This window comes from Rhagoletis pomonella, unplaced genomic scaffold (genome assembly GCF_013731165.1).
Source record: "Rhagoletis pomonella isolate Grant_MI unplaced genomic scaffold, Rhpom_1.0 Rhpom_scaffold_00003, whole genome shotgun sequence".
Classification (NCBI taxonomy): domain Eukaryota; kingdom Metazoa; phylum Arthropoda; class Insecta; order Diptera; family Tephritidae; genus Rhagoletis; species Rhagoletis pomonella.
The window spans coordinates 77,979,084-78,001,694 of record NW_023458557.1 but is presented as its reverse complement, the minus strand read 5'-3'; the positions used below and the strand labels follow the sequence as shown (position 1 = coordinate 78,001,694).

Sequence of the window (22,611 nt, the reverse complement as noted above, 5' to 3'; positions counted from 1 at the left end):
TGGGGGGATAAACAAAAAATCTTCATTATTAAAAAATTGCTATATAAATAATAGGATATTGTTATTGGAAGTCTCCTGAAGAGAATCAGAGTTTTCCGATCGAAAAATATTGATTTTCAAGAATTCCATACCATTTCCACGAAAAGTTGTGGTTTTTCCCATGCAAAATACATGGAAAACTTTGAACGCTTTGAGAGACCTCTAAATATTTTTTGATTTCAAAATAAAAAATAGGGGTATACTTTTTTCGATATACTGTTCTAGGGGGTGAAAGCATTAAAATTCCGACTTTACTTATTTTGGACCACCCTGATGTACATATATGTTTCGAATGAAAAAAAATATCATCATGAAAGTTATAAATATTTCGAATTTGCATTAACAAACTCGGTTCATAAATAGAGGTAGCACGCGGTTTGAATTTGAACGAAATCGGTTCATAAATACGATTTTTATAAATAACTCGACACCAGCGCCACCTAGCGAGTTTTCTGGTAGCCTATAATAGGACCGTATATGCAAGGTATAACCTCCGAAAATTTTACTGAAATCTATGCAGTTGTTTTTGAGTTAACTCCGAACAACGAAAACGGCTATTATTTTATATATATAGAAGATTATTAATACTAATATCAAACGATTGTGTTGAGCTGATGTAAAAAATAAACTATATAAATATAAAAAGTATGGCAATGGTGGAAGCTTTTCTGGTAGCCCGGCGATATTTGTGCGTAAAATATCGATATCTGATATTATCGTCAAAAAAAAACGCGCCGATAATATCGTATCGGAAGAATAAATATCGTCAATATCGATATACCTAATATCAACAATCCTAGTTCTAGTGATTTTCGATAGTTTCTATCACTGCCGTATCACGCTGATTAGCTTAGTAAGATTACACTTTCCCAAAAATATCAGAATTTAGTATTAAAAGGAATAAAATAATTGTATGCCACCACATTACCCGCTTATTAAATACATATATTCAATCAATAAGTGTGTTTTGAAATTTTAAAAATTGAAAATTTAAGTGGCAGGATAGCTTCCTAAGTAGTTATGCAATCATAAATCAATTCACGCACATGTCAGACTGTCCAAAGTTTCCCGCGCTGCAATTTAATAATTCAGAACGTATTTAATTATATGTGATAGAAGGGCGCATTTAACTTTCTGTACAAACGAGTACATATGTAGTATGTATGTAAGTCTGAACATTTCAGTTAAAAAATTGTCGTAGTAGATAGTACTAAGTTTAACATATTTCCAAGAAAATTCTAGCCGCAGATGTGGGTACATAAATAGTTCATTTTGCCAAAGAAGTAGGTAAAGCAAAAAACTTTGGAAGCAACTAGTGATATGTTAACCTATTTATTGATTTAGTGTCATGGGAATTTATAGCAATTATAAACAGATAGCGCATAAATAAGAAGCACTTTTTAAAGAAGAATTTAATAAAAGGAAATTCGTAATTGTTTTATGACGAGCTGTTGCAAAGGGTTAGTAGTTTAAATGTGAATATCTGATAGCTGGTACAACTTATAAACCTATTTCGAGCTTTTCTTTTAATGCTGATAATGCATAAAGTTTATATAATAAAATGGTCAGTTTATGTGTTTTCTTTAGTCTTCTCACTTATGCCATAACTTAATAGGTATGTACATATCTCGCAGTGTTGGAAGATAACTAACTGCAAAATAACAAATTTAGACATTAACATACCACATGTCTAGTTAAATTCAAAGGCCCATAGTCATAGTCGCAAGTTAAAACTCATTCTTGTTAAAATACAGTCTTAAGTTTAGAATAGAATTTTAAATTGTGTCAATCATAGACATCTTAGAAACAGCTTTAGGTTAAGATGAGAGAGAACAGTGCTATCCATATGAAGAGAAAAAATTTACCTGGCAATATATGGAGATATGAGTATTTTAATTAGTTCACCCTGTGTGCGCTGCGGATTTAGCTAGCCGGGAAGTCGTGGATTCGTATCCCACTGCCAGGGAACATTTTTTATACCCGAGCGCACTTGTGCACAAGGGTATATTAATTTTGTTCACATAACGGTTGTTTGTAACAGCCAAAACGAATCGAGATAGATATAGACAAATGTATACATAAATGATCAGGATGAAAAAAGAAATCGATTAAGCCATGTCTGTCTGTCCGTCCGTCTGTCCGTCTGTCCGTCTGTCCGTGTACACGATAACTCGAGCAAAAATTGAGATATCTCAACGAAATTTGGTATGTAGGTTTCCCTTAATCCAAGGTAGGTTGGTATTGAAAATGGGCGAAATCGGACTTTAACCACGCCCACTTCCCATATAACGGTAATTTCCAGAAATACGAAAACTGCGATATTTTAGTAACTACTGAAGATAATTCACTCAAAATTGATATTTACAATAATTTTTAGACGAAAAATAAGAATATTATAAAGTTTTGGAAAATGGGCGTAGCCACGCCCACTTATGGTTACATGTGTATATCTTGGTAACCGCTGCCCCAATTTCTTCCAAACTTGGCACAGTTGTTGGCCTTCGCATAACATACCAAATGGCCGAAAATTTTTAAAATCGCTCAATAACCACGCCTATTTCCCATATAACGGTAATTTTCAGAAATATGAAAACTGCAATATTTTAGTAACTACTGGAGATTATTCACTCAAAATTGATATTTATAATAAGTTTTAGACGAAAAATAAGAATATTATAAATTCTTGGAAAATGGGCGTAGCCACGCCCACTTATGGTTACATGTGTATATCTTGGTAACCGCTACACCAATTTCTTCCAAACTTGGCACAGTTGTTGGCCTTGGTACAGCATAAAAAACCGCCTAAACTTTTTAAAATCGGACAATAACCACGCCCACATCCCATATAACGGTAATTTAGAGAAATACAAAATCTTCGATAAATCATTAAATATTGAAGCTCATTTTTTCAAAATTGATGGTTGCAACAATTCTTTACCAAGAAATGCGTTTATGGTAAAATTTTGGAAAATGGGAGTGGCACCGCCCACTTATGATCACATATAAGTATACCGGTAACCGTTCTACCAATTTGTACCAAACTCGGTATGGTTATTGTACTTGCCACGTGTAAGCAAAACGTTGAAAATTATTGAAATCGGACTAATATAACGGCCGATTCTCATATAACGGTAAATTTAAGAATTGCTTGAAACTTCAATATTTCGAAATTGAAGGACGCTAATTTACTCAAAATTGTTACAACTCGGCTTACCATCTAGCGGAAGGTTTCGGAAGGGTGAAAAAACATATATTTAATACTTGCGCCGGGTATTTAATGTTCGGCTCCGCCCGAACTTAGCCTTTCTTACTTGTTTTACATATTTTTTTGTTATTTAAAGTATTATTAAATGTTTTTTTATTTAATTATAGTTGCTGTGGCATTTTTAATTAAAATTAAACTCCAAAGACTTTGATTAATAACGAAATAATTATATGAAATACCATAAACAAAAAAAGATAATAAAACAAGATTTTATAAAATAAAATTAAATAATTTGTATGTTAAAAAAAATATAAAATCAAATAAAATAATCTCTGGAATCGTACGAAGTGGGGGACCGAACCTGGGTGCTATTGCGTTTAATACTTCCACAACAAAACAAAGCTTCGAACCTTATTTTACCATTTTAAAACCGCGTTCTCCTCATTTTCAAGTTAAAATACTGTTTTTGCCATAAAATGCATTTTAAGTTGACTATAAAAGAGTTAAACTGATGATTGCAATAAAAAACAATTTTAATCGTTAAAATCTTTTTCGAACTTCTCTATTACCTTGATTATACCCTACGCAAGAACCGCATTAACAAAAAGTTGATTTGACTCAACACATATTTCTTTCAAGCATTTATACCTGTGTCGTTAAAGCGCGTCCGCAGAAACCGTATTGAAAAGTAAACAAAATTTGTTATTTTTATTAATAATTAATTTGCGCGGTGGACCGAAATGGAAGCGAACAACAATTCAAATTCCTTATAATAATAATTCAAATTTAAAACGGGCTGTATTAAGAAAACTAGTCTTTATTCACTTCGCGTCAAATGAGTGATGTTTTTATACCTGTTTTATAACCGATGTGAGAAATAAAAAAGCGATTTGAAAACAAATTCGAGTCAATACACTTTTAAATTTCTGAGCGTATTGAAAGTTGGTTTATGCTTCCGTTTTGAATCACAGCGAACTGGGTCCAAGCGCTTTCTGTGTTGGTATACACAAAGTATATGACTACGGGCCAATCAGTTTTAAAAATCAGCAAGTTTCAAAATATTTTTTAAAATCAATTCCATTAAAAAATCACAAACCTGTGCTGCATTGAATAAAAATTAATTTCGGGACTAGTCCCACCCTGTCGGTCAAACATTAAGAATAAAACTGTCAGCTTATTATATAAATCATAAACTCGAATTTAATAAAATAAATTGTCATCTTACCTTAAATATTAACCACTAATATAGCCAACTTCGTGCATATTTTATGTAAATTAAATTTGTGCATATATAACAATATCCCAGTGGGAAAATGTAATGTTCGGGAATGCAAAAAGTAATGGATAGCTCCTATAACCTACGCACGAAATGATGCTAGAATTTCTCTAAAGCAATATCATACGAAAGCAATGTGCTGCATGTCGATTTACGAAACTATAGATTCGATACTAGAAACTATAGAAACTATAGATTTCGATTTACGAAATACAAATGAAAAAAATAAAGTCCGTGCCACAGATTTTGACGCCGTGACCAACAACACGGCAGTCCAACAAGCATCTATTCGGCTGCAGCAGCTGTTTAGATAATGTGAAACAAAAACATACTTGAGTTAGATTTCAAACATCATCCGCTCGCTTACATTGCGATGCATCTTTTCGTTCAACCGTAGCTGTTAATCTTTTCTTGGTGGAAAATGGTAATGCATTCCCATTTTCCTACTTGGATATAATATATGCGTCAACAAGTCAACAAACGCACATTTAAGTACATATGCATGTATGTTCATATTTTAAAAGCTTTTCTTAAAAATCCCGCATCGATAGTCTTTCGGTATTACCAACACTCGCCTTATATATAAATACATATATATGTAGGTGTTCCCATCACTAACATATAACGGTACTTTGAAAATTTTTGCATATCGCAAATTTAAGCACTTTTGCACAAATTTAATTCGATTAATTTACATTTATCTATGTATATGTATGTCTGCGCCACCTACCTCTGCTGTTGTTTCTCACATTTCCTTTAGCATAGCAATAGCACTTCCGTTGAACCAACATAACTGCCGTGCCATTTCCCCGCCATTTTTGAGGCGTCTTCTTCGCATTTGCTGGTTGGTGACCGGCATCACTAAACTTTCCACTTAGAACTTTACTTCTCACTAATCACTTTGGGTTTACAACCAAAACGCAAATTTGCATATTATATTTGTATTACACTTCTTATTAATTAACTATTCACTTAAAACACATTTTTCAACACACAATCTACGCACATGACATCTCCATCATCTCCCCATTGGATCACTTCACTGCACAAGAAATAAAACGGAAAAGAACAAAGCCGCTCACCGTGGGAAAGCGGCGAGAAGCTAACAGGTGACGGCGCTGCTGTTCAAAGCGTCGCTGCTTAGCGTGGGAACTCGCGGGCTCCGATGGAATAGCATTGGCGAATGCAGAAGTTTGCAGCGCGCAGTCGGTAGGAACGTAAACGTCGACGTCGGTCGTTCGCGTTTCTCTTTTGCGCTCGCGTTAGTATCAGTGTAGCTTCATTCATGATATTGTTAAAAGGGAAAATTAAGGGAACAATTACAATTCTGTAAGCTCAAATAATTAGTTTTAAATTAAAACTTTTAATTTTAATTCAAAAACCAAGCTCAAAATGTCTTAATCAAGCGTGGATACACATGCATTTATGCTGTTGAATAAAGCACTTTAACTAACTTCTCTGTTATCATATATAAATTTTACCCTCTCTTTATACACCAACGTAAAAATGGTAACACTTGCCGTTGGCAACTGTGTACGTTTGGAAATGAAACGAAATTAACAGACGAAACAAAAATCAGCCAGTCAACCGCGGAGCGCTCAGTCGGTGTTTTAACTTTAAAATGAAAATAACTTTTAAATATTGAAAGCGATTGTGCTCGTGCAAGTGAAAAAATTAGTTAACTGAAATGCACTAAGTGCAAGGAAGTGCATTCCATAAAAAAGGACTTGTTCGCATAAAACAACACAACATCCGCTGCTGTAAATGCAAATTGTGTTTGAAACATTTGGAAAGTATAGAACGAGTGGGAGCGTGAACATCTGTCAGTTTGCGGTCGCGCTGCTTCTTCATTTCGTCGCCACTGTGCATTATTGTTGTTGTGTTGCGTGGAGTATTTGTGTTGATTTTTCTGAGCCAAACACACATTTGCTGCCATTAACATTTTCGCCGTGTGTGATAAACAAATGCGGGCAGCATATTTATCTACATATATCAAATAGAATATATTTGTGTCCAAAAGTTGCGTCCTCATGTTCAATTCCAATAAAATTATTGTGCAAATTAAAGCATACGCGCTCACATCACACAGTAACAAAAGTGCCAAATTTTTTTTAACGCAACTCTGCCAAATTTTACACGGAAAACAATTCGTCCACTAAAAATAAAAAAAACACAAAGCTTTTTATATAAAGTGTCCACTTTGTGCGCGCGTTCTATTCAACCATGGAAATAAACGCGCTTCCCTCTTTTGCCCGCAACTACATTCCGTTTACATGCACTAAATGAAGAGTTATAGCGATTATCATATTGGCACCCCTCCCAGCAGCACTGCAACAGCATTGGATCATCACTTGGAACAGTATAGCCCCACAGCTATTAGCTCCATTGCCAACGGCCGTCATCAGCACTCGCCAGCACAACAGCACCAGCATCAACATCACCACCTGCTGCACCAGCACGCCCAGCAGCATTTGCTCGACATCAACGACTCGCTGTCACCGCCCTCTTCAATACAACCACATACGGCTGCAGCCTCCGTTTCCGCAGCTGCAAGATTGCCACAGATGCCACACTTCGGACTTGGTGCGGGTGTAGGTGGCGCTTATGCGCAAACACCTCCCAGCCCGCCGGTGCATCACGCCGCTGGCGGTGGTATTGGTTTGTTGCCTCCTAGTTCACCACATCACCATCAACAACAGCAACAACAACATCAACAGCAGCAACATCACCTGGCGATGTTGCCACGCGGATTGAGCGGTGCTGGGGGCGGCTGTGGCCCACTCATGTCTACAGGCCTGAATTCCAACACAGTTGGTGTACCATATCGGCCACATATTGAGGATAAAAAGTTGACACGTGATGCAATGGAGCGATACATGCGCGAACGCAACGATATGGTTATTGTGATTTTGCATGCGAAGGTAAGTGAGATTTACAATTCACTAAGTCACACATTAATTCACCTCATTTCTGAATATTTTTAGTTGCACCTTTTGTGTGAAATTTTTTTTTAAGTTAATAGCAGAGCTCAGAAATCGCCTTTTTTGATGGCGCCTTATCGGATCCGTAGAAATGTGCAAGCTAATTTGACCGATAGTTCACGCTACATCTTTGGAAGAATAAGGCCAGGCTGAGTGATCAGAAAGCTGCACAATCTCGCAATACCTATTATACCTCTTACTTTCACCTAGGCTTGTTGATGTTAAAACTCCGTAAATCAGGCGGGAGTAGAATGCTGAACTAAAGTTCTAAATTTTTCGTTGCCTACCTTTTTCTCTTTAGACGGGGAAGTCTAAGAGAGTGTTTGCATTGCGGAAAAATCCTTATCGTCTGATAACTCATTTCCCCATTAGTGAAAATATTGAGGCTTAACTACTGCCCCACTTTACGTGCAAACAGACTTCGCGTTGCATTAACATGGCTTCCGTAAAGGGCGTAGCTCAACACCGCTATGAGATGATTGTGCTAGAAGCGGTGGATAAGTCGAAAGCCTTCCAAAACCTTTGCGACTCTACTCATTCTTTTCCACAGAGTCTAAAAGAGTCACCGATACAATCTCGAAGCCAAGAAGTATTAAACATGGATGCCCAAAAGGAGTTACATTTTTCCATTATTGTTTAAATTCAAAATAATGAAGCTTTCTCAGCTATCCGCACTTCAACAACAACTGGATGCCTTCTTATGTTGACTGAAAACCACCTAAAGCGTGGCCCACTTACTCCCAGTAAGGGAATATAATATAATTCTTAGCAAATAGTTACTGGACTTGCGTAACAGGACAAACACTTGCCTGAAGCAGAAGTTCCGCCTAGGAACCCGGCCTACATACGGCAAGCACTGGACCGACTTTGCACAGACAGACAGACAATAAATGACATCTGCACATTCACTAATTGTTGCCCCGTGAATGCAACTATCAGAGATCAAAGTCCAGGGAAGAGGTTCGGCGTTTACGAAATTTCTGCGTTACTCTGACACAACTTCGATTTGGCTATTGTAGCAGGTTAAACTTCTGGCTATGGAGTCTCGATGACAACGTAGCCAACGTAGGTTCAGCATGTGAAGGTTCCCCGCATGAAGCTAACCATATCTTTAAAAGTCCCCTTAAGTCTACTCCACTAATATGCCTTTCCATTTGTTCAGAGCTCGTCGAAAAAGGCACATTTCAAGGGACTACTCTTAGTTGAGCTTAATGACAATTATTTAAATATGAATCTAAAACGGTTTAATTTGCCGCTATAACAACAACTATTAAATCGTCGTCTTTAAGTTAAGCTTTTTGTTAAAAGTAATCGTTCTCATACAATGCCTACATACTCTGAATATAGGCCATATGAATAGCTCGACCGAATTTAATTTACTAACTCAGCCAATACCCAGCCAACCAGCGGAGTCCGCAGGGTGCACAATTAAAACTCTCTGCGATGCGCTTAGCTTCTAAGGAGGCTCCGACAAGAGTTCCAAAGGAGCATATCCGCTGGAAAAAAGTGCCTTCTCAATATATACTAAAAAAGTGTGCCTTTAGGATTAATCAAATATGTAGTCCGAAGATAAGCTAGTTGGAGTGTTTTGGGAGTGCTCCGATAATAAACCGGTAAAGAGGCTTTACCGGTTTTCGAAATGTTTCTAATATATGTAATTTTTAATTTATCCATACAAAAGTATTCGATTTTTTCACAATTTTTTTATTCAAAAATCTTGAAATTAAAGAAAATTATTTAATATACATACACTGCCGGCAAAAAGGGTTGGCACAGTTGCTTTTTTACAATATATGCAACAATTTTTATTGTATTATTTTTCATTCCACAACAAAAAACATAAAAATATAATTTCTAAACTTTGTGCAAAAAAAAAAAATTCAGCAAATTTTCATTCAAATTTTTAACTTTTTAATCAGATTTTTTAGAATTTTTTGAGTATATAGAGTTGTAGCCCAATCAATTTTATTGTAAGAAAGTAGAAGATCTAATTAGCTACGAATTACCGTCGATTTTCGAATTTTTTTTTACGCAATCTCTTCCATACCAAAAAAAAAATTCTCAAAAATCAATGCGATTTTTGACTAATTCCGAACTTGCATTTTTTATACCAGAATTTAATGGGCTACAAAACTGAATACACAAGAAAATTCAAAAAAATCTGATTAAAAAGTTGAAAATTTGCATTAATATTTATTGAATTCTCGCGAGTCTTGCACAAAGTTTAGAAATTATGATTTTTGTTGTATAATGAATCATACTTTTATAAAAAATTAGCGGAAAACTATTAGAATAGAAATTGGTGTATATATTGTGCAAAATTCGCTGTGCCAATACTTTTTGCCGTGAGTGTATGTATTATTTAGAAAAAAAAAGAAAAAAAAAATCATGAAATAAACAAAACAAAAAATGTTCGAATTCTTTGTCAGAACCAGCAACGTAAACCGAAAATATTTTTGTTGCATTATTACTTACTTACCTGTAAATAAGTCAACAGCTTTTTTTGCGGTGTCCTTTTCCAGGTACATTCCGAAGTGACGACCCCCTTCTTGATTGAAAACTTAATTTTTTATCTTACAGACTCTGACTATCTTTTCACTCCACATTCGGAGCGCTCCGAAAACACTCATTCGAGGTGTTGCTGTTGGAGTCCCTTATGACTCCATATTCAGAGCATTCCGAAAACGCTCCTTCCAGGTGTTGCTGTGGGAGTCCTTTTTCACTCCCTACTCGAAGCGCTCCGCATTTGGCTAGCTGGGACAATAACTCCAGCGCCACCCAGCAATGGTATTAGTTGATTTCCAAAGGAATGCAAAAATTAAGAAATAAACCTTGCCAATCACGCCATGTTAAAATTCTTGGAACTTACAAGAGCTCCTAACTGCATTTAAGCCTTTGGTTGACATAAGCTATATAGCCTTAATAGCCGCCGAATAGTTTTCGACAGATTTAATGCTGCACCATTTGCTAAAAAATCGACTTGTTTTTAGTTACGATGGTCTTTTTCTAAATGAGCAAATTCTTGTCTACCTCTGTATAAATTAACCAAAACCGCATGGTGCGTATTTTGAAACGGGGTAGGATAATGACCCCCAAAGTCAGACCAAGGAGAAGAGTGTTAGATGAGATATTTTGGGTGAATACGAAAAGGGATCCAGATCTATATCTGACCAAGGATTGTCACTCCAGCTGATTCCTAAAACTCTTTGGGGAGTTTTCCTTCTGTTATAATAAAAACATTATCGCAGAAAAATGTATTTTAGGGCGATAGGTTTTGGGTTGGAATTTTTTCAAAAGTTTCACTTTTCCATTACTTTCAGCTGTAATATTAAAAAGTAATTTGCATTATTACCCTAAACCACATTTTAAATATCTAATATGTATCTCAATAAAAAAAAGACTTCAAAGTTTAATTCAGTAATTAACTTTATGTAACAAACCAAACGCCTTCGAACTTCACAAAACACAATGCAGCACAATTAATTTCATTTCATGCCTCATCATCCATCCGCTCAAATCAAATCTGAATCATAACTTGAAATCATACAAAAAAAAAAAAAAAAAAAAAAAACTTAAAAAAAAACAAAAAAAAAAAAAAAAAATAAACAAATTAAAACAACCGCAACAAAGCAATTAGCGACAAAAATTTGCAACCAAAATCAATCAAATGCGCAAAACTGCAACGCGACAATAATAACAATGGCAAGTAGACAAATCGAAAGCACGAAAGAAGCACTGATAGAGAATTGTAATTTTAATTTTCATTAATTAAATTCAATTATTTGATTGCGTTTTTTAATGTTGCACCGCAAGGCGGCGGCAAAAGCAGCAGCCGCAACAGCGGCGACAATCTTACAATTTTTGTAAGCAGCCGAGTGTGAAGGATGTGGCCGCAACAAGTGTTGCCGCGTTGCAGCGGCAGCGGCAGCGATAATCACTCAGTAGTTAGCACCCAGACAAGGGCCAGGCCAGGTCGTTTCTAATCGCCCATTGACAAAGGCAGCGCCGCACTTTTGGCGGCTATTGACGGCTGCCAGGCGGTGAGCGACTTGCGGTCTACTTGTTAGACGACGATTGCTTGGCTGATTAGCGACAATTCGTGCAACCGCAACTCAAAATAAAATTCTTGCTGCATTACTTTATTATTGTAGCTTTGTGTGTTGTTGTTGGTTAATACACATTTCCTTTGGGCGCACCGTCCGAGACTGCCAACCGCCGAGCGCCAGGTATGCGCTCTAATAGAAATTTGAATGAACTGTGTAATTTAATAGCATTGATCGTTTTGCAAAAGCATTTTTTCGCATTATCTGCCTGCCTATTGTTATTGTTGTTTTTTCGCCATTCAAATGTAAAACCGCGCGGTGATCGCATTTTTTCTGCAATTATCGATTTGCAAATTATTTCTGTTTGTCAATTTGAAATTCTTGTGGTTTTCGCTAATAAAAAAATGCAATGCAACAAATAAATTCTTTGTAAACTTAATTTATTTTAAGATTTCAATCATATTCAGTTATAAATTTTTTCTCTCTTTTTTTCATGCTGCAGGTCGCCCAAAAGTCCTACGGCAATGAGAAGCGCTTCTTCTGCCCGCCACCATGTATTTACCTCTTTGGCAGCGGTTGGCGCCGCCGCTACGAGGAAATGTTGCAAAAGGGCGAGGGCGAACATTGTGCGCAACTATGCGCCTTCATCGGCATCGGTAGCTCGGATCAGGATATGCAACAGCTCGATTTGAATGGCAAGCAATATTGTGCCGCCAAGACGCTATTCATTTCCGATTCGGATAAGCGCAAACATTTCATGTTGTCGGTGAAAATGTTCTATGGCAATGGCCATGACATCGGCGTATTCAATTCGAAGCGCATCAAAGTCATATCGAAGCCATCGAAAAAGAAGCAATCGCTGAAGAATGCCGATCTATGCATAGCGAGCGGAACCAATGTGGCGCTTTTCAATCGGCTGCGCTCACAAACGGTGTCGACGCGTTACCTGCACGTGGAGAATGGACACTTTCATGCGTCGTCGACGCAATGGGGCGCCTTCACGATACACTTGCTGGACGACAATGAGTCGGAATCGGAAGAGTTTCAGGTGGGTAGCTTAAGTGGATTTTTTTTATTCCACTTCCTTTATCCCTTTATGTATGTATGTAAATATTTATTCTCTTTCAACCAGGTGCGCGATGGCTATATTCATTATGGCGCGACGGTGAAGCTTGTTTGCTCGGTGACAGGCATGGCGCTGCCGCGTCTTATCATACGCAAAGTGGACAAGCAAATGGCATTATTGGAGGCGGACGATCCAGTGTCACAGCTTCATAAATGTGCCTTCTACATGAAGGACACGGATCATATGTATCTGTGCTTGTCGCAGGAGAAAATTATACAATTCCAGGCGACGCCCTGTCCGAAAGAACCAAATAAGGAGATGATTAACGATGGCGCCTGCTGGACAATCATCTCCACAGACAAAGCTGAATATCAGTTCTACGAAGGCATGGGTCCTGTGGGGTGAGTAGGAAGGGATTTTTTTTTTGTTGCTTGTTCATTTATTTTCAAGATTTCTACGAGCCAATTCTTCAACAAGTACCAAGTAAATAAGGCCAAAGCTATATTAGCAATTTAATAACTTTGCTTGCAACTGCATCTTGCTTGCGCAAATACTATTTGATTCTATTCTTATAAAAAAAAATTTATCCTTCAACAGCTCGCCCGTCACCCCTGTGCCAATCGTGAATTCGCTCAACTTGAATGGCGGCGGCGATGTGGCCATGCTAGAACTGAGCGGTGACAACTTCACGCCGCACCTACAAGTCTGGTTCGGCGATGTGGAAGCGGAAACAATGTACCGCTGCACAGAGACGCTGTTGTGTGTGGTGCCGGAGATTTCGCAATTTCGTGGCGAATGGTTGTGGGTAAGTTTCAAATATTAACCAAAACAAGAAGTAGTCCAAAAATATGTTTATACTAAAACTCTGAAATAGTCGACTTTAAAACCAGTTTAAAAGAATTCAAACCTCACAAACCCCATTTTTCAAATTTGAAATTTATCTCCCAACCAGGTTCGCCAGCCCACACAGGTACCCATTTCGTTGGTGCGCAATGATGGCATCATCTATGCGACGGGCTTAACGTTCACCTACACACCGGAGCCTGGTCCGCGGCCGCACTGTACACAAGCAGAGGATGTAATGCGTACGCGGAATGCAACAACGACGACCAGCAATAATAACGGTGGCGCTGTCGGTGCACTAACTGGCAACAATAACAATTTGAGTAGCTTGAGTAGCAACAATAACAATACAGCGCATTCACCCAGCGACGGTAGTGGTGGCGGTGGCGGCAGTGGTGGTGGTGGTAACAGCACAGGGGTGAATGCCAATCATCAAATGCACCAAGCATTGCCGTCCATGAATGAAGTGCAATGGAATACACACGGCGGCGGTGGCGGACTCTCCTGAGTGATGGCGGCTACACAAACCGTATGGCTGGCAGCTGCCGCGCAGTCGTATTGTTTTTGGCATGAGTGTAAGGTGTGGCTCTAGTGGGGTGGCGGACATAAATGCTAATGCTAAAGCTTACGTAAAAACATAGTAAATTATACGCTATCATGCTGCTATTTTTTGTGCGTTTGAATGCGTTTAGTTTTTTGTTTTTGTGAAATCATACAAAAACTATTAGTCGTTGTGTATTTATTTTGAAATACGCAATTTATATGGATATATATAGAAATTATTTTATACTTTCACGCACACATGCATACCAATTTAGTTACTACAAAACTGTAAAACTTTCATTCCTGCAAGCATTGCAAATATTTTTCTCGAAACTATAAGCTGTCAATATCAGGGATAAGTTTTTCACTAAAAGCATTAAATAAGAAAAAATATATAGTATTTTGCTATAGTCCCTGTAGACAATTTAAATAATATCCGAAATGAACAAATCAACAATTATACAAAACTTTTATACAAAGAATGTTATGCTGAGCACATAATAAACTGGAAACTAAAAGAAAAAATTTTAAAAACAAAAATACTTTACACTGATTTAGTCATGTAAGCTAAATAGACTTAATTTAGCCGCTAAACAAGTGCATTTGTACATATAATTCAGTTTATCATCGCATACAGCTAGAACAAAATATATATTTTTAGATACAAATCTCAATGAAATTGTGGACACAAACGGACCGAGACCGTCGAAGACATATGCCTGCAACTGTATTTGCATAGTATTAAGCAAACAGAAAGGAAAATATTAGCATTTTAGCCGACATTTGTTTTTTTTTTTTTTAATGAACGCATACATATTATCATCTATATGTATACATATTTTATATGGTAAGATATTTATATACATACATATACATATATTTCTACATTATCTATACTATATACGAAGGGTACGTGGACGTTTGCAGACGTACATTAAATTCAACAAAACAGGAATAATCAAATATTGTAGTTAAACAAAAAATAGTAATATAATTTAGAGTTAAGCAAATTTAAAAAAAGACAAATTGTAAACTAAGAAAAAAAATAGTTTAAGTAAGCAACTGAAACATTACCAGAGATAAATAAATTATTTTGTAACAAAACAGTTTTGCTAAAGCAATGTGTTAATATTTTTGGAGTAGCAGCTGCATTTGTGGACTTTTTTTTTGAAGGGGAAGAAGGTAAAAATGTTTAAACATTCATGAAACATCTTATATTCTTAAATGAATAACAGCGAGAAATGTAAAATATATGGCTAACTGCCTGTAAACCCTTGAACTGCTGACGCTTCACAGTACTTAGTTGGGGGTAAACCCGAGTCATTTCGTAGCATAGAACCGACTGTCTCTTGCATATACGGTTATCTCTCACAGACCGTATCAGTTTCTTCACTGGACGGAACGTAACACTTTGCTTTATGAAATTAACGACGTCCCTTTTTACAACTTGGATGTAGGAGATCAAACTGAGCCTCGGTATATGGATCGACAAAAGAACAATTGAGACATTAAGAAAGCCGAAAATTTTAGGTGCTGCTTTTGGCAGCTTGCGCTTCTTCTCTGCGCAGACAACCGAAATCGTTAGAAAAGTACGGAGCAGTAACATGGTCCTGCATCGTTTGTTGTTGTAATAGAAGACGAAGTTGCAGTGGACGAAGCTTCAGATCTGTTAGGACTGCCACTTGCTGTGTCCTGAAGCCGCCTGGGCTTCATGTGCATAGCGTGGACCTATTCCTCCCAGTAGGTATGCTAGTGGTGTTGGAAGTGTATCCAGGACCCGAATCGTGACATTCGTAATCGAGTGATTTCTCGTTTCGCATCTAAGTTATGCATAACTCAGCCTTTGGAGCTAGGAAAACTGAGGACTGTACGAAAGAAGCCACTTACAAATCAACTGACCGCTCTGTTATAAACAATGCAGCGCCAGGTTGCTCAGTAAGAGCCAGCCCACGGGGTTCCACTCCCACTCACCTGTATTCGGCCCATTTTTAGCATGAAATATTTTTGGATCATATCCCAGAATAAAGTGGCGTTCTAAATAAACGAGTGAGCACTGTTTTGCACCCGATGTGGCAATCATTTGCCGGCATGCGAACAAGGTCCTAAGAAGCCTAAACATCTAAGTGCTCATACTGAACCTTGGCACCGTAGGAGAAGTACTAGCCTAGTTCTTTAGCCTCAAATTGTCCAAGTTGGAAGATGAAGATGAGCAACTCTGCGCCGAACTGGGATCGAATCGTAACAGTCTTGAACGAGCAACTCGTCACGCAAAAATGCATATTTCGAATTATAACTGTCGTGAACGTACTGCTCGTCTCGTATACCGAATAACGAGACCAGCATTCCAGGAAGGTTCCGCAATCTGACTATACGAGGTATGTATAGCAATTACGCTGCTGAAAGAAGAACAAAGCTGCTGGAGCTGACAGCTTGATAGCTGAGCCATTCAAGTATGTCGGCGAGGAGCTGATAAGGTGCATGCATCAACTCTTATGCAGAATATGGTTAGATGAACGCATGCCCGACGACTGGAATTTAAGTGTGTTCTACCCAATCCACACAGGTTAAAAGGTCTTATCGAGAGTATTGCGTGAAAGACTGAAGCCCACCGTCAACGAACTGCTTGGGCCTTATACGCGTTGCTTTAGACCTGGAAAATCTACCATAGACCTCTTCGAGTCGTTTGCCACCAAACTGGGTTTCAGACAGAGCGACCCACTTTCATGTGATTTCTTTAATCTGATGTTGGAGAAGATAATAAGAGCTGTAGAACTGACCCGTGCAGTTGCTGGCGTATGTCGATGACATCGATATCGTCGGTAATAAGAACCGCGAAGTCTGTTCCCCCTTTTCCAGGTTGGATTAGAAAGCAAAGCGAATGGTTGTGGTCGAAATTCAGCACAGAATCACTCCAACAAGTGCTACTTTGGACTGAGTGGGCAATTCGGGAGTAAAGTCCTCTCTCGACTTACGAAAACCACACTCATCATACCCGTGTTGGTAAATGGCGCAGAAGCATGACAACATCCGATGAGGCGAATCTTGGAGTATTCGAGAGGAAGATTTTGGGGGGAGATTTACGGGTCTTTACGCGTTGGCGACGGCGAGTACCGCCGACGATGGAACGATGAGCTGTATGAGCTTTACAACGATATAGACATAGTGCAGCGAACTGAAATACAGCGGCTCCGCTGGCTTGGCCATGTCGTTCGAATAGACTCCGCCGCTCCAGCTCTGAAAGTATTCAACTCGAAACCCGCTAGTGGTAGCAGAGGAAGAGGGAGGCCCCCGCTGCAATGGAAAGACCAGGTGGGGAGGGACTTGGCTTCACTTGGTATTTCCAATTGGCGTCAGTTGGCTCACAAGTGAAACGATTGGAAATCACTTTTTCCAGATTTTATCTTTAAATCTCCTGGTGAAACCTTTCCGAGCCCAAGATGTTTCTTATGCGCCTGCTTTGCTTGAGCTAGGGTGGCCATTTTCACAGGATAAGTGGGTTACAAGCCACCCAGATCGTTGGAGAAATTTCCCAAAAGTCTAGCATCATGGCACTTTAGCTTTCAGTGATTCTTTGAATTTCTCCATCAATAAAATAATCTGCAACGCAATTTCACCACTCGAACCTTGATGACGATTGGCATCAGCGCCTTGACGAACAACAACTCATTAGCAACTTAAATTGCCAACTATCACTCATTTGTTATCTGCTTGCGGGTTTGCAATTATTTTTGCTAGCTTCTAACATTTAATTACAGCAAAATTAACAATCACAAGATACAACAACAAGAAAGAGAACAATAGAAAAATACTATATAAAAAATATATGTATGTATATTACTAAAAATTTCCCACAAAATAGGATGAAGAAAATATATAGCAAAAATGCAACCGTTGCAATGCACTTAGACGCTAAATCATACCCTGCGCCCTGTAGCGCACCCCACATCAGCTATGGTCGTATGTATGTATGTATGTACGTGTCAAGATCGCATTTTTTATTAAGATTTAGTATGTTGCAAAAATTGGAGGAAAAACCGCAGCAAATGCTGGAGATATATGTATGTACGTAGACAAATTTATGAGTTGAACAAGTCTACTACGTATGTAGTGTATTGCCTAGGTATATTAGGGTGGTTCAAAAATACATGCGGGGGGAAAAAATTTAAAAAGTTAAGCTCTCACCCCCTAGAATTTTTCGAAATGGAAAAAAGCACAAAAATCCAAACCGAATCATATAAAAATTTAATAGTACCGTTAATATCTTCCTGATCCAGTGATCGGATCCAAACTAAATTTGTATTGGACTACATCTGAGGTACCACCTTTCCTTTAACAAAAAAAAAAAAAAATAGAAAATAGAAATAGGTTTGACGTGGTCCAAAGTTATGCGGTAATTTACCTTAAAAAAACATAAAAAATATATATATTCCGACGAATTGATAACCCCCTTCTTTTTTTTTTTGAAATCAGTTAAAAAACTGGTATTTAGATTTCCGTAAAGTCCATGAAGTTTTTCACGTATTTTATAGAGGAAAAAAAACTTTTTCGTAGAAATGGTATAGAATTCTTGGAAATGAATATTTTTCGATCGGAAAACTCGGTTTATCTTTAAGAGACTTCCAATCCCAATACCAAATTGTTTATTTAACCGTTTTTAAATATTAAATATTTTTTAAAAGTCCCCGAAAAAAACCAAAAAATTCAGCGGGGGACCGATAAAAAAATCGTTAGTAATAAAAAATGGTAAAGTCAATCTAGATGTGTATAAAAAAAATTCCAAATTTTGGCCCTGGAAAAAACGGTAAAACAAACAATTGGGTATAGTTATTGGAAGTTTTCTGGAGTGAAACGAAATTTTCGGATCGAAAAATATTGACTTTCAGGAATTCTATACCATTTCTACGAAAAAGAGTTTTTTCACCCTATATAAAATACATACACGGAAAACTTCACAGGCTTTGAGTCAGTTCTAAATATCATTTTTTAAGCGAAAACTACAGGTATTCTTTTTTCCATTTACCAAAATCCTAGCGGTTGCGAGCTTAACATTGTAACTTTTTTTTGGACCAACCTAATGTATGTATAGGCATAGATAAGTGCAACAAAGTTGTAGACACTGCAACTGTTGAGAGCTTGCGTGAGACAATTGCAAAATGTTAATCTAGATTTTGATGAGAAAATTTTTTTTTTGCCAATGAATCGAGGTATTTGAGCTACAGCAAATAGAGCTCACGGTATACTAGTCAATGTCCGACTAGTTCAAAAATGAGCTATAAAGATCTCTAGCCGCCTTCGATCCACCATCTGACAAAATGCTAGCAGTAACGCTAGCTGAGCCGAGATGTATGAAGCTCATCGTACATGTAGTTAAAGGTACTCCTTTCCTTTTTCTCAGTGGGGCCGATTTAAGGCCCTCCTCTGACCTGATTGTCATCTGCAACGCAATGTTCTGCAAATATCTGCATGGGCTGGTTCCAATGTCAGCCTGACTAGGAAATAATCAGACGCAAATGAAAGGAAAGTTGGGTACGAGTATTAACCTATAATAACAGAACAAGGCCGATATTAGTAGAAAGTGTTGATACGCTGCGTTGTTTAAAATTGTCTAGTTATATTCAGTAGCTTATTCATTTCATGCTTTTAGCGACGCGGACAAGCCTATTTTGAAGCTATCGAGAGCTCCTTTCTGGCTATTTTAGGCAATACTAGCGACTATTCAGGCCTTCATTACTTAGCCTCAGTGCATAAAATCTAGTCATGAAATTCTAGAGGAGCTTTCAGCTGGAACTGGTCGATGTTGAAAGCCTGCGACGTAAGGTTTCACCGCCATCTGTCTAACCAGTTGAGGCGCGATGATAACATGCATAATTACATTCACGAAAAGTTACTTATGCTTGTTTTTTTTTTTTTTTTTTTGTCGGAACTTAATACATAAAACAACGCATGCAGACAACAGCACGCATGAATCTGTTTTAAATCTACTTGATTTATGAATACATCGAAGCAGATTTGTGAGTATCAAAGAGCTCAAGGCAGGAATGGCAAATGCTGTTGCCACGTATGCCTAACACTGTCAGGTATTTGTGTCACGTAAATTGTCCAGTCAACAGTTCCAGAAGTTGCCTGCAGTCCCAATAAAGTCAAATTCCTAGCAAAACCCTCCGTGAATGAGGACAGCATGAGTTTTTCCGATATGCATCCTCTCGTGGCCTCCCAGTCATTTCTGAATGAAATATTTACCCAATTTCTGGCGGTGGCTCCGATGGCCGAAGGTGAGAGTACTATAAGTGGCTGCTGGCCGAGAAATACCCGGTCTAATGATCAGATGCCGCATTACCAGGTACTACTGAGTGACCTGAAACAATACAATTTAGGCGAGAGTTGCATTGCCGAACTACATAGTTTGGAAGTAGTTAGGGGGCTGTACAATGCCTTGAGTGTAGTCTGGCTGTCACTACAAATACGTAAACTCCTATTTTTCTACCTATTTTTCACCAAGCGGTGAGGATTACAAATATCTCGGCTTAGAATACCCACGAAAAGGGAAGGTCATTCTCATTATCTTTAATATGGACACCAGATCCTGACCCAGTGTCAGTCTTGGAGCCATCAGTTAAGATTCGACAATGCGTGAGCCCTGGCCAAGTGTTACGATTAAGCCTGCGTTCAGTCTCAGCGACTCAAGCTTGTTGAATTTACCCAAGAATGATAATCTCCACTTCGCCTCACTCAGTATCATATCAAAATCAATTTCTTTAAAGCTTGCAGGTGGCCTTTAAAGCCTCCGCATGTGTGAACATGTAGTTAGCAGAGCGTCAAGAGTGGCGACAGGGCTTGTAAAGAAAGTTCCCATACAGCGACTGTCCTTTGAAGTTTGATAAGCAGATTTCCCATGCTATTGATTGAGAGGCTGCTCCACTATACCACTGATGCGTAACTGACAATAGGTCTGATCAACGAGGTGTACATCTGCTGAGAGAGGCTACCCCTTGGTGAAAGACCTCACGTTTTTACCAAATACCTGTTTACATTGCCAAAGTGACGCCAATGCTTTGGAGATATTATGTTTAACGTGTGACTTCCATTAAAGTTTTCCATCCAGAATTACTCCTACATACTTAACTTGGGAAGAGATCTGAATTATGACACCTTTAAGAGTGATGCGAACTAAACCATCCAACCTGCTCCTTCCAAATCCCCAACCACCTAGTTACTTATAACATTATGTTGCCACCAGTGTTTTTTTTTTTTTTTTAACTAGTTTCCCTTACAGACAGTGGCTCATGGCTGGGTGAAGTTTCGAAAAAAATCAAATCAACCATTTTGCCTCTCATAAATTACATACATACCACAAAGACAGCGTATGTAAGTATAGAAGCGGAGCACGAATAGTGGTTACATGTAAAATAAAGCAACGAATTTAATGACAAAAATCACGAACTTTGCAAAAAGCAGCAAGTTGTGACGAAATTCATAAAGCGTACAGTTAACCGCAGCCATTTTGATTTTAAAACATATGCATATACCTACTTACATGCTTATAAACTAGCCTAGTTCAAAACCGCTTGAAATGATGTTGAAATCACTGACTGCTACATTTGAGCAACTCCAAAATGGCAATTATGTGTATGAAAATAACGAAAAATAGCGCCGCAAAACAGTTGTCCATTGTTGTGGCAAATATGTAGTAGGTGGAGCTTATGCGTTTTCCCACCGGCGAGCAGCAAGCAAAAAACCAAAATCAAAATAGTTATGAAAATAGTACAGTAAAATTCAAATGAAACTAACGGCAGTTTGCCAAGTCACCTTCCGTTCGTTGTAGTAAATCTTGGAATTGTGTGCTGCTAAAATATTCCCAGGCAGTCGCTTTTGCCCTCTGCCAGCTGCACTGAATTTTTATGTGACGCATTGTTACGGGTATTTCTGCTGTCGCTGTTGCCTTTACAAATTATCACCAATACAAATGTAGTTATTTTCTTGGCTTTTTTTTAAGTGAAATTAACGATTAAAGCGTATATCCGCTTGCGAAATTAGTTCGAATTTTATTAGCGCTAAATGAAGTTTTAATAAATGCTGTTGTTCGGCGTTTGTGAGTTTGATTTTTTCCATGAGGTTTTCATATGCTTTTGTAGGTATGTATGTATGTATGTATATATATGCAGCTCTATGAATACACACATTAGCATAAACGAAAGACTTAAGCAACGAACTTGCCCTACCAAATTTCATATTTCGTTCGCCAAGCCACAAAAAAAACCCGTTCGCTTTCAAATGCCAGTTTCAATAATTTTCTTTTTCTTGGGGTAAGGACATTTCACCTTTTATTTAAAGAAGTCTACGTTCAGCCGAATCCGAACCTTTTATATCCGGCGCATGAGTTCATGGAATGTACATTTGTATTGCATTTCTGAGAATTGCTGTTATATAGAAAGTGGGCGTGGTTATTGCTGGATTTCAAAAATTTTCAACGCTTTGCTTCGTGAGATAAGAAGCCATGCATGTACCATAGTTTGCATGCGCAAAAATATAGATATAATACGCGAGGGTATATTTTGTTCAGGTCATCAAATCTGCACCGTTCATTTGATTTTCAAACATGAGGTGTCAAATTAAAG

At 37.9% G+C, this 22,611-nt stretch overlaps 1 protein-coding gene across 1 annotated transcript; it reads left to right on the top strand.

Annotated features, from left to right (window-relative positions):
- The first annotated feature begins 5,971 nt into the window (after positions 1-5,971).
- LOC118735571 (suppressor of hairless protein) lies at positions 5,972-15,069 on the top strand. Its single transcript, XM_036465382.1, has 5 exons — positions 5,972-7,441; positions 12,047-12,592; positions 12,677-13,011; positions 13,208-13,415; positions 13,563-15,069. Exons 1-5 carry the CDS (start codon positions 6,803-6,805, stop codon positions 13,959-13,961), a joined length of 2,127 nt encoding a protein of 708 aa, XP_036321275.1. The 5' UTR covers positions 5,972-6,802; the 3' UTR covers positions 13,962-15,069.
- The last annotated feature ends 7,542 nt before the right edge of the window (positions 15,070-22,611 follow it).

Bases quoted from the DNA above. Each gene is read 5' to 3' on its own strand.
- LOC118735571 (XM_036465382.1), top strand. From the start codon at position 6,803: ATGAAGAGTTATAGCGATTATCATATTGGCACCCCTCCCAGCAGCACT. The intron at 12,593-12,676 runs GTGGGTAGCTTA...TCTTTCAACCAG, and splicing joins CGGAATCGGAAGAGTTTCAG to GTGCGCGATGGCTATATTCA. The intron at 13,416-13,562 runs GTAAGTTTCAAA...TCTCCCAACCAG, and splicing joins TTCGTGGCGAATGGTTGTGG to GTTCGCCAGCCCACACAGGT.